This window comes from Limanda limanda, chromosome 11 (assembly GCF_963576545.1).
Source record: "Limanda limanda chromosome 11, fLimLim1.1, whole genome shotgun sequence".
NCBI classification, from domain to species: domain Eukaryota; kingdom Metazoa; phylum Chordata; class Actinopteri; order Pleuronectiformes; family Pleuronectidae; genus Limanda; species Limanda limanda.
The window spans coordinates 9,857,536-9,870,397 of NC_083646.1; the positions used below are offsets into that span (position 1 = coordinate 9,857,536).

General features: G+C 45.9%; 2 protein-coding genes across 2 annotated transcripts in view; one reads left to right on the top strand and one right to left on the bottom strand.

Annotated features, from left to right (window-relative positions):
* Positions 1 to 1,058: 1,058 nt before the first annotated feature.
* znf526 (zinc finger protein 526) lies at positions 1,059 to 9,187 on the top strand. The gene is made up of 8 exons (XM_061080694.1): positions 1,059 to 1,246; positions 1,674 to 2,107; positions 4,050 to 4,219; positions 5,153 to 5,248; positions 5,340 to 6,112; positions 6,208 to 6,343; positions 6,861 to 8,438; positions 8,645 to 9,187. Exons 2-8 carry the CDS (start codon positions 1,810 to 1,812, stop codon positions 8,816 to 8,818), a joined length of 3,225 nt encoding a protein of 1,074 aa, XP_060936677.1. The 5' UTR covers positions 1,059 to 1,246; positions 1,674 to 1,809; the 3' UTR covers positions 8,819 to 9,187.
* Positions 9,188 to 9,340: 153 nt separating this feature from the next.
* The window catches only part of cicb (capicua transcriptional repressor b), a gene marked incomplete in the record, with an annotated part of 32,640 nt that continues 29,118 nt past the window's right edge, over positions 9,341 to 12,862 (bottom strand). Inside the window, 4 exon segments of the mRNA XM_061080680.1 lie at positions 9,341 to 11,464; positions 11,572 to 11,748; positions 12,106 to 12,240; positions 12,754 to 12,850. Coding sequence (XP_060936663.1) covers positions 11,166 to 11,464; positions 11,572 to 11,748; positions 12,106 to 12,240; positions 12,754 to 12,850 — 708 coding nt within the window.

Genomic DNA, 12,862 nt, shown 5'->3' on the forward strand with positions numbered 1-12,862 from the left:
AAGCATCTTGCTTGACCAACGAAAACAAGGCCAAACCAGATCAATCTATCTGATCAATCTTATCAGACTTTGGGTCAATTTCTGAGATTTTCAAGGTAAATACTCCCGTACTGCTGTGAATAAAAGGTATGTATTATTTTCTATTTATATTTCATGCAGTATAGATAGAAAATAAGTCAAAATGTGTAATAATTGTACTTTATGTTTGTCTTTCAGTTTGGCTATTGGCATGTAACCAACATAATATTGAGAGGGTCATATATTATAAGCTATATATATACCCCATGTAGATATACTATTTATAAGCATAAATACTTCAGGCATCCACATAAGCACATAACTTAAAATACAAATGTAGTTCTCACACTATATTTCTATATATTTGTACACCAATAGATAGATAGATAGATAGATAGATAGATAGATAGATAGATAGATAGATAGATAGATAGATAGATAGATAGACAGATAGACAGACAGACAGACAGACAGACAGACAGACAGACAGACAGACAGACAGATAGATAGATAGATAGATAGATAGATAGATAGATAGATAGATAGATAGATAGATAGATAGATAGATAGATAGATAGATAGATAGATAGATAGAAAGATAAATAGATAGATAGATAGATAGATAGATAGATAGATAGATAGATAGATAGATAGATAGATAGATAGATAGATGGATAGATAGATATGCCTTGGAAAGGTACCTGTGTACAATGACATTTGCATTTTTTTACTTTTTACTTTACTTTTTAGTTTTTATATATATTTGTTCACATATTTTTATTTTATATATCATTTTTTTCTTATGTGTAGTACTTATTGTGTTTTTATGTTCATTGTATGCACCTTCAACCAAAGCAAATTCCAGGTATGTGTAAACCTACTTGGCAATAAATACATTCTGATTCTGATGAATAATATTTAAAAAAAAAACTACAATTCCCATCAGTAAAGCACAGTGTAGGACTGACAGCGAGCCCGGCCAATCACAGCATCCGAAATATTGAAACTACCGCATTGGGCGGGGCTTCGCAGCACAAGAATGGAGGCAATCGGCGGGCAAACGTTTCTCTACACGTTTTGAAATGTGACCGTCCGACGACTCTGCTCGCTTTTTTAAATTTCCCTGTGACGGAGGGGGTGACGAGGGACCGAGAGAAGAGCCGGGGCCCGTAAGGGAGGGAGGGAGGACGACCACACTCGGGATCGGAACAACGACAGCGGCCGCGAGGTGAGGGGGGGGAACCAGGGCCCGCCGTCCTAGCACGAAAGCTAGGGCTGAAAGTGTGTAGCGCCGCCTGACGGACCGCCCGACGAACCGGGCACAGCTGTCAGGAAACCACGGTGTCGAGAAAAGCTCTGAGGATCCGAGGGAGCGCCGCCAACAGCTCTCCATACGCCATCACACTGTGGACTGGGAACCCCATCCGAGGGGGGGGGGGAAACCAGTGTAGTCAGTGGGGAGCAGGGGACTGGGAGCACTGGGAGGGCCTGCATCCAGCTAACGCCTGGAGATGACGTTTGTCCCGGGGCTGGTTCCCTCGTTTCTCTGTGTAAACACCGACATGTTTGAATCCTTTTCGTTGTAAACACACGACTTGCTGCCTCTGCTCTGTGTCATGTGCTGTTCCTTTTCCTGTTGTCCCCCCCCCACACAGGTGAGATCCCACACTCTGGACACAAGCAGATCAGACTTTGGAGTTTCCCTTCAGCCCTCAGCGACCTCATCACCTGTCACAGATCCTCCTCCATGACCCCACAGTCCCCATAGGACCCCCCACACACACAGCCAGCATGGAGGAGCAGCAGGAGCAGCAGCAGCAGGAGGAGGAGGAGGGCGTCTACGTGGAGCACCAGTACATGTGCAGCGAGTGCCACCAGCTCTTCAACACCCTGGACGAGGTGCTGATCCACCAGCAGATCCACACGGGCCCCGAGGGAGAGGTGGACGTGGAGTTGAGCGAAGCCATGATGGGCCAGACCCAGCACTACCAGTGTCTGGAGTGTGGGAGCCTCCTGGTGAACCCCGAGGAGCTGCTGCGGCACCAGGAGATGCACATGAGGGAGGCCGGGCTGGGGATGGAGCAGCAAGGTGACATTGGTTTCCGTGAGTTTTTGAATGAGTTTAAGAAAGTGGAAGTTGGAGAGGTGTTGATCACGTACATGTTCTTCTCTGTGGAAGGGAATGGATGTGATCTGTTTGTGCAAAAAAAACATGTAGTACTCCAGAAAGGCCCAACACATCCAGAACTATATCCAGATTAGGGACGGGAATCGGCAGGGACCTCCCGATACGATACTATCACGATACTTGGGTGGCGATACGATATGTATTGCGATTCTTTGGGTATTGCGATTCTGTAAGTATTGCGATTCGATATTACGATTTCCTGCGATTTCTTTTGTTTATTATTTTATTTTAAATATTGGACCATGGAAAAAAGTTGAATCATAGTATAAATACAACACAGTCAAATTCACTTAGAGCTTTACAAGTTTTATTTCAAATATTAACATTAACTTAATGACTGCCCTATTATTGTATAGCCCCAGTCAACTGCACACAAACTGACAGATTAAGAAATGTGTGCCACTTAGGCTACTTTTAAACAATTAATAAAAGGTAAATTAAATAGAATGAATAAAAGTTCATTCATAATTTCAATTTTGGAATAAACAAAAAGGAGGCTATGCTTCGTTGTTGTCTGCATGTAGGCGATGCAAAGCTAGTGCTTGGGTATGTTTAGATTCTTGTGCAAAAACATCGATTTTGGAGGCAAAAAAATCGTCATTCACAAGAATCGCGATTTGTAACTGAATCGATTTTTCCCCCGATCCCTAATCCAGATGTATGCACACACCCATACATATCACCTCAGATTTTGTTATTTTCAAGATCCATGAATTATTCTCTGAGAAATCAACTAAAAATCTCACATTATTGAAGAAAGTTTTCCTGGATTTAGATAGATAGATAGATGGATACTTTATTAATCCCGAGGGAAATTCAGATCCTCCAGGAGCTAATACAGTTAACACTTAAACACCTCACTGACAAACATACATAAATCACATACGGAGAACATATATACAGATACAGGAATGGGATGCAATGATGTGATTGTGTCAGTGTCCAGTAGGGAAGTGTTCTTGTGCTGCTGGAGTGGAAAGTACACTAAAATATACATATATAAATATATAAGAATATGTAGTGGTAAAGTCCGTGCATGGGGCTAGTAAAGCCAGTAAATGGATGAACAGTTGGTTGGTATATAATAATGAGATGAGAAGAAGAGTAGAGAAGGGGAGGGCAGACTGAGGTTTGCTGCCAAACTTCCATCAAGTTTCATGTGAATCCCTCCCAATAGTTTTTGTGCCATCGCGCTTAAAACCAAAAACCAATAACCAACAAAGGGACGGGGGTGAAAACATAACCTCCTGGGTGGAGGTAATAACACAGTCGTATCAAAGGAACCAAACACAGGGTTCCTACGGTTGTGAAAAACCTGGAAAAGTCATGGAATTGTTTAATGTTTATTTCCAGGCCTGGAGCAGTCATGGAAAACAATAAAACCCCAAAAGTTTTGGAAAAGTCATGAAAATTTGTTATATTCATATTTTCATGTCGTTCACTTACGCTGAGTTTTAAATAATTCACATGCTTTTAAAGAAATACGTTCAAAATATAAGCAGGCATACTTGGGTTTGTGTCATTTAAGGTATACTGTATTCCTTGGAATTCTCATTGTTAGTTTAAATACTACATTTTGTCACTTTTTCACGTACACACCAAGATTTCACAAAATGTTGGGTCATGGAAATTTAATTCAAAGTTATTGAAAAAGAAATCCATTGGTCAAAATGTGTATGAACCCTGCAAACAGTTCCCAGTGATGCTGAGTACAGACTCCTCCCCCTGTTTGACTCTACAGCCAGGTTGTTGGTTCAGAATAAATCTTATTTTTAAGGTGGACATTTGACCCCTGGTGATTTTCAGCCTAAGAACTAACTCCATCTGTGTGTGTGTTTGTCAGAGCTGTGTGAGGTCATGGAGACGGAGGACGGCGGGTCGGAGGCCCAGGTGTCCGGCCCGGTTCAGTACCAGTGTCTGGACTGCCTGGCTCTGTTCGAGGCGCCGGACGCCTGGTTGGAGCACCGGAGGTCACACAGCAGGAGCAGCACCCACAGCAACGCAGAGCCCACGGTGAGCAGACCCACACAGTGCTAAAAGACTAATCTGTGTGTTATTGTTTTTCAATTATCAAGTTATAAATCAAAATAACATTTAATTTAATAACTGATTAATGTAGTTCTCATTAGGGTGGAGGAGGCTGATAGTAGGTGTGTTGTCTGAAATGACATTGCCCCCTGAAAGTGATGTTCTTTAAGCAGGAACCTTGAGCAGCAGATCACATCCTCTTATGATGTTTTGTTTTCATCAGCGAAATTGTCATTTTATTTTTTGATTCAAATCTCACATTATAGAGTAGCTGGGTACTGAAAGCTGTTTAATGTTACAGTGGCTCCCTGTTTGTTTTATTGTTGATCTTAAGATATTAACGAAAACCTTCAAAGCGTCCTGATTATATTTAAAAAAAAGTTCCTTCCTGATTTTGTCTGAGTTGTTTGTAAACTTGAAATTGTTTAATTTATCAACAGCTTAATTTACACTCGTATAGAAGTAGCTCAGAAAGAGCTTCTTGATTTAATCTGACATATTATCTTAATTGAATTAGTTGTTCTTATCTACTGATCACAGCAGTAATTTACCAGGACATTTACAATGTGCTGAGTCATTCATGTGTGTGTAAACACTTTCTGGTCATATTTTTCTATAAATATGTAGCGAGCACTTTGGGAAATCTCTCCTTGATGGTTTCAATTTTAGAAAAATAATCTGAATATTGGAACTTATGCTCGTACAACTGTTTGTGATGTTGAATTCATGAATCTGGTAATGACCACATTCTGTAGACTATTCAAATTGCAGCACTAACAAAATGTATTTCAGTTACTCTGATTTGGGTTGTGGTTCTACCTTAATGTGTTTTTCATGATCAAACCACAAATTGCAGATATCAGACATCACTTATTTATTGAGTAACATTGCATCACCACTTGTTGCCCTTGTGAACAGGAGTATGTTCTGCAGCCCGATGGCACCGTGACTCCACTGAGCAGTCTGCAGAGTTATGTGCCGAGTGAGCAGCAGAACGGGGAGATCCTGGCTCAGGTACTTTGGTTCTTTAACATTTCACAACAGATGCGTGGATAGTTTCACAGTCTTGACTCACTCTCTGTACATTGTTCTGTGTGTTCACCAGGTTCTCGCTCAGCAGCAGCAGCAGCAGCAGCAGCAACAGCAACAGAAGAAACGTCGTTCTGTGTCTAAATCTGGAGCAACCTCCCGCTTCGCCCTGCTCCCCCCCGTGACCGCGACCCCCGGCTCCGCCACCATGCATCTGCAGATTCTCACGGCTCAGGTCCTGGCAGACAACTCCACTGCCACCAGCCAGCGGCGCTCCAAGCTGCCGGCTCTGCAGCCCGCCGTGGGCCGAGGCTCCACCGCCAAGGAGAACGGCGTCCAGAGGCTGGAGCTGAGGTTGGCCCCGGGCGTGCAGGAGCTGCAGCAGCAAGCTGAGGTGTTGGTCATCCACCCGTACGAGTGCTCCGAGTGCTCCCTGCTATTCCAAACTCCAGAGGATTTCCTCCAGCACCAGGGGGAGCACTTCCTGGGCCAGGACAAGGAGAGCGGAGAGTCCGGGGTGATGAGCGGCTTCGAGGAGGCGCGAGGGAAGGAGGAGGCCACAGAGAAGGGGGAGGACGCGAGGACCCGAGTGGCAGAGAAGAGAGACGCCGGCTGGACCAAACCTCAACAGTGTGAGCTCTGCCACCGCAGCTTCACCTCCATCAACCGGCTGGCCGCTCACAGGCGTGTGCACGAGCAGGGCACGCACGAGTGCCCGGAGTGCGGCAAAGTGTTCAAGAAGGTGACCTCGCTGCAGACGCACATGCGAACACACTCTGGTGTGGCCAGGTACTTGTGTGTAGACTGTGGCAACGGCTACACCACGGAGATGACTCTAATCATGCACAGGTAAGTGGCTCGGACTGCGACACCTCCCAGATAATAACCAACAGCCGACTAACTCGAGCTTTCGACCTTTTTTCTGTTGCACCTTCTCCTTGCAGGAAGTCCCACACGGCAGACCCACTGCACAAGTGTCAGTTCTGCAACAAAACCTTCACCAACATGACCAAATACCTCTACCACCGCCGAACCCACCTCAACCGGGACACACCTGGCTCATCGCCCACTGCCGCTATGGTAGGACAGTAACACCTGGGCCACACTGGGTGCAGCGTGTGACGGCGGCGGCGCTGATCGGCTGCATCTCGTGAGCGTCTGTTCATACGCGGAGAACGTCTGCCGCGATGTGAGGTGTCTGGTATGACTACTGAATTTCCTTGAACGAGAGAAGTCCTATGAACTCAACTAAATGCCAGGACTCAACCGTATGAAGCCACGCATCTTCTGGCTTTTATTTTATATATGTACAGGAAGTGTTTCAAGTAATTGCGACGTATTCAACAGATAGACTTTAAAAATGTGGTGGAAGCTCGTTTTCGCTTTCACTTAGATTTAATACGAGACCCCGACTCACTAGAGGAGATGCGGCTCCACGCAGGCGATCTGGCTCTGACCTGATCACATGGTCACCCAAATGAAAAGCAAAAACGTTCCGCGACACACGCACGTCACTCACGCATCCAGTGTGGCCCCAGTAAGAATAATCAAAACCTCACGTTATATCGGTGTAACATATGATTGTTGTCGTATTTAGCTCTCAGCTCCACGAAGAGCGTCTCGTTCTGCCCTTGCCATCCTAGAGCGAGAAAGAGAAAAGAGAAATTCTCACACTACACAAACCGGCCTGATGGCGCCTCTCACACAAGAAGAGATGGAAAGTCTGGAAGAAAATCCAGAACAAAGTTGTCAGACAGAGGTGGAAGGAGATGAAGTGGAGAGAAAGGCAAAGGACAACATCATGGAGGTGTCCCCCCCACTTGAGGGTAACAATGATGTGCCTGAGCAGGTGGAGGAGGCCACCAAGTCTGATCTAGCTACAGACACCGATGCCCCGTCGAGCTCCACTGGCTCAACAGCAGCTGCCTCATCAGAGAAAGGGCCTTTTTCCTGTCGCTCCTGCAGTAAGACCTTTCCCTCCCAGCTGCAGCTCGTTCAGCACCGACACAAGTCCCATGTCCCCGAGCGCAGCTTCGTCTGTGGAATCTGTAGCAAGTCCTTTAAGAAGCAGATCCACGTACGCAACCACATACGGACACACACGGGCGAGAAGCCCTTCCAGTGCTCCGACTGCGGCAAGACCTTCTCGTCTTTGGCCAATCTGATGAGGCACAACCTCATCCACTCTGGAGTGCGCCCGTACCGCTGTGACGTGTGCAACCGCTCCTTCTCCCAGTCCTCCAACCTCCGTCAGCACAGCCTGCTGCACCTCAACTCTGCCTCTCTGAGCTGCCCGGACTGCCAGCGTACCTTCCGCTGGCCCTCCAAGTTGGCAGCACATCGCTTCACCCAGCACGCCGGGTCTCCAGCCCCCTTCTCCTGTTGTCACTGTGGGGCCGGCTTCCGGAGCAGGAGGCAGCGAGACCACCACTGTCTGCAGCAGCACCCCACCCTGGTGCAGGCTGCTGGGGGGAGAGAAGACGACAAAGAGACACACGACCAATCCCAGCTGGCCAGAGACCTGAGCTCAGAGCCCTCCACCTCCGCAGAAGCAGGGGATTCCACCAGTCACGTGCGGGGGGGTCTAGATTGCAACATGTGTGGGAAGAAGCTCAACTCTCCCGCCAACCTGCGTCTTCACAGACTGAGCCACCTCGCCTCAGGACCCGGGCGCTCGCGGTCCACACCAGGGAAGCGGCCTAAAGCTCACCAGTGTCCCGTCTGTGGCAAACAGTTTGTGTCTTCCTCCGGAGTCGCACTCCACCAGCGAGTCCACACCGGCGAGCGCCCGTTTCCCTGCCAGGTGTGCGGCAAGCGCTTCCGTCAGAACACGCACCTGCGAGAGCACCTGCGCACTCACTCGGGTGAACGCCCCTTCCGCTGCGAGGTGTGCGGGAAGGGTTTCATCCAGAGCATGCACCTGGCCGAGCACCGGCGAACGCACACGGGCGAGCGGCCGCACGTCTGCGCGCTGTGTGGCAAAGCCTTCAAGACCTTCTCCAACCTGAGGAACCACAAGAAGACCCACGCCAGGCAGCAGAGGCTGGACGAGGAGGCTGCTGCTCAGGTTGCCATGGAGACCGGCTCCGCTTTGACGGTGGTGGACGCTTCAGCGGCGGAGGTCGCCAGCAGGCAGCCGCAGCTCATCCGGATCCAAGCCGCAGATCTTCAGCAGGTTTGAACTGATTTGAACTCATTACAGAAAATACACAAAACTGTTTTCAGCCCTGAATTAAACAAACTGACTGTACTGACATCCACACTCACTTAATCATAGTGTAACGTTTCCAAGATGACATTTAATCATGACATGTATTAGATTGTGTACCAGTTCTGTGTGTTAAGTTGAATCTTATTCTGAGTTCTGTTTCCCCCTCTCAGACACAAGGAACTCCCACCATCATGTGTAACGAGTTTGGGGAAACCATCGCCATCATAGAGACGAGCGAGGGCTCGGTGCTGCCTCTGGAGCAGGCCCTGGAGATCTATCACACGGCCCTGCAGAGCGGCCTCGCCATGGAAACGGTTGCTGTGGACGGACCCCAGCTCATCTGAGGACGAGGACCCGTCAGACAAACTCAACTCTATCCCTGTGAGCTTCTGCTGAGCTGATGAATCAAATGCTGGTCTCAATACCAACTGAAGCAAAGGCTGAGTGGTTTACTGTGAGATTGAGAGTTCAGTTCAAAACGCATGTTACGTTCAGCAAATACACCAAAGTTTGTCTCCTCCCCTCGAGCAGTGAGAGGACCAGTTTGAAATTATGTAGATTAAAGGACATGGTGTTTATTATGAATAAGAACCACAGGTTTGTGCCTCATGGAATGATTTTATCATTAAATAAGATGTGACTTTTGTTTAAGGTTTTGGTCAAAGTGTTCTGTTGTAAATATTTGAAATCAATAAATGTTTTTTCAAGATCAACATTTCCAGTCTCTTAACATTCATTGTACCACAGTGGAAATGATGTGAAGCCTGTTTTCATGACGTAGATAAATAACTTCAGGAACAGGACAAAACATACTTTTAACCACTCTCCTCTTTTTATGTCTGCTTAAGGAAAACCCATTTTTCACATTTCCAGCAATAAAATCACTTTAATCGAACACCTATTTTTATTTGCATACTGAAAGATACAGATACAAACCTTAAATTATTCATATAAATTCCTCTCCTGCATACTGGAACGGCAAAACAAGGAGTATAACACAAAAACATTAATAGTCATATTTATTATTGTTTTTTTCCATGTCATGTGTTTTTACCGTCTGTAATAGGTGTCTTAAAAGTCAACGTATGTTCCTTATCAATAATATAACGAGTCTACTGACTCTACAGTAATTATTTACAGCACAACCAAGTCTTGCACAGACAGAACCAGTATAAGGTCCTACCAGTTCTCTTTTGGATTTGTTACCCTCCTCTCACTTACTGCAGTTCATTCTCTCCACCTGTCTATGAAGGAGGTCTGGAGAGAGAAATAAAGTGACAAAGGGAAGGAAAGAGGTGGAGGAAGGGTGTGTACAAATGCTGAGGCTATAGAGCGCGGGACAGAGAGGCATACAAGGCTGTCTAAAACATACGGCTTATTACTGTTGAACGAATTTAAAGGTCTGCGTCGAGTTTGTCTTCCTCTTTGAAATGAACCATAAAAAAATCACTGCACCACAGGTCCTTGCTGAGGCCAGAGGCTGGTCAAGGGAAGACTACAACGGAGGATAAGCATCCTTCACCTGTTTCTAGAAGTATTAAAAGAAAACTAGTACAAGAAATCAACAACCGGCAGAAATGAAGGAAATGTCTGCCAGCGATGAGAATAGAACCAAGGAGCAGGATCCACTATAATGATAGGAGGAATAACAATAACCATAATAATAGTACGACAACAAACGGAATATGACCATGTTAAATACAAATCATTAAAAAAAGTCATAAAACTGCTTGGCAACAGAGGGTTAAGGCTGCAGCAGCCGGACCTCTGCAACAAAGAGCCAAGATGTGCCCGTTGATTCTAACCCACCTCCTTCCTTCATGGTTCACAAACGAGAGGCACGGGAATGCTCGCTTCCTTCCCCCTGGCGTGGGCTCAGGGGTCAGTCGAGAGAAGGGAGGACTTGGCCAGACAGGTACTCGCAGGAATGATGGCACTGCCAGAAGTCCACTTAACGTTTGAGTCCATGTATCAGTCTGTCCTGTGCAGACCTCCCCTGAAGGTCCACGTGTGAACAGGAAAACTTTCCAGGTCCGTAGCAACGAGTGCTCTTTGTCAAATCAAATGGTTTCAAGCTGCTGGAGGCCCAGCCCCCGAGAGTCAGCAGAAACAAGACACAGGCTTACAACTGTTAAGTCTACATACAGGTTGAACAGATACGTTACTGCTTCTACTCCTCTGACCCTATTAAAACAAATAACAAAAGCTAAAATGTCCTATTTTTTTTTTTTTTTAAACGGCTGACTTTCCACCACCTCTGAAAGGGCGAAGCAGATCTCCGTCCAAAACAAGAACCCTTTCTTCTTCTGTGGAGGCAAATGAGCGCAGCTGTACACAATGCTCCTTCGTTCACTGGCATCAATGGGAGCTTCCTCCAAGGTGGTTAATACAGAGTGCTAATTCAAGTGTGGGATGTAAGAGTTTACCGGGTGTGTGTGTGTGTAAGTTTTGTGCCACTAGGTTTTTCACATGTCCTTTTTTTGGTACAAGGGTCACACATAAAAAAAACCTCCCAATGTTGCATAAAACATCTCCAAGGTCATCTGAAGAGAATACAAAGGAAAAAAATGATCTCATCAGAGTAGAGCAAAAAGTGGATTTGAAAAAAAAAAAAGGTGTGAAAGCGCGTAGGGGTGGAAATGTGTGACAGCAGCAGTCACTGATTGGTCAATCTCGATGAGTCAACTTCCCTCATCTACACGAGTCCTGTGAGTCCCGAGGATCCTCTGGGCTCGTCTCTGTCCCCTGCTCCCCTTCCTCGTCCTGCAGGTCGCCTCCTCCTCCTCCTCCTCTCGCTGAGGCTTCTCCTGACTGAGAGCCGGAGGGTCCAGGGAGGGAGCAGGCGGAGTCAGGGAAGCCTAAGACGGAGGCGTCGGAGGGGGTGGCCGTCTGCATGATCTTCTGCCGGACCTCCCTGATCTTCAGCTGGAGACAAACCTTGGTGGGAAAGATGTCCGAGTATCTCGTCTGGAAGGCTGCAGTGGCCTGAGCTGGAAGCAAAACAACAAAATGAATTTAAAAAAAAACTTGTGTCTGCAAGTGGAAGCGTACACTGATCAATTGTGTTAACAGTACAGAGTGTGTGTTTTTGTTTTACCTGAGGGGAAGAAGCCCTGCTCCTGGAACAGCTGCATGACCAGCGCCCTCCTCTGGTCCAGCGTTCGACGCAGGGACGAGTACGGCACTTTGTCAAACTCCAGTTCTGTCAGGATGTCTTCTCCATCTGTGGCTGGGAGTGGGGACAAATAGGTGGAGTGGTTGAGACTCCGGGTATCTGGTTACAATGATGAACATGTTGGTTTATGTCTCTTCACAACAAATATTAGGCATATTTGATACAATCCAACAGAAAAAAAATTAAGTTTAGATCAAAATACTTTACTACACTAGGGACTCCAACTCCAACTTTTTATACTCATTGAAATAATCACTTTTGAAATCGCATGTAGGTCAAAGTAGTTAAGAGAATCAATAAATCATCTTTAAGACATAAATTAATAACAATTCAAACAACCCAGATCCCTTATTCTACATTACTGTAATCCTGCAGAGAACAAACAGACAATAGGAAATACATTTTAGAGAAACCAGAGTCTGAGTCTTAAACTCTTGTTTTTCTTTGGTGTGTTACCTGCTCTGTCAAAGGTGAAGATGTCTCCTTCACACTTGGCTGCACTTTTAGGAGTGTTGGGCTCGGAGCTGCAGCTGGAGCGCCGCCGGCTCTTTCTTTTAGGAGAGACTTGATCGTCAGTGGCTGAGTCCAAATCTAGGAGAACAAGTAGGAAGAAATCTTTAAATAAAATGACACAGGTACTTAAAAACCACTACACACAATGTGCCGCCTTCAGCAAAGAGTAAACTAGAAATTCAACATTTAGAAAGTAGTTTTACTGATGACACTAATATCACACATACAAAGAAACAACAGTAATTATCAGCAGAATTTAAATCCCCCCGTTTTTCAGGATCCATATCATATTATCATATCATCTAAAAATAAATAAGGACTGGAGAGACAGTTCTACCTCTGCATTTATAAACACAGTGAAGATCTGCTTTTCTATAAGCTTACTCAATAATGACGAGTCACTGTTGACCCAAAAGATCGGGGCTGCAACAGGTTTATCATTATGAATTTATCGGCTGATTATTGTCTTGGTTATTAGATTCATATCTTAGTATATCAAACATCAGAAAACGCAGAAACTCTTCAAAATTAACTTATATAATATATGAATTTGAAGCAGTCATTCACACTATGATAAAATGCTCTTGGCACCTGTAGAGTTCTTTCTCTTGCGGCGGTAGCTGCCCAGGATGGCGCGGGGTGACGTGGCCAGACTCTGCAGGGTCGGTGAAGGCAGAACCTCCTCGGGTCGAAACTCCGG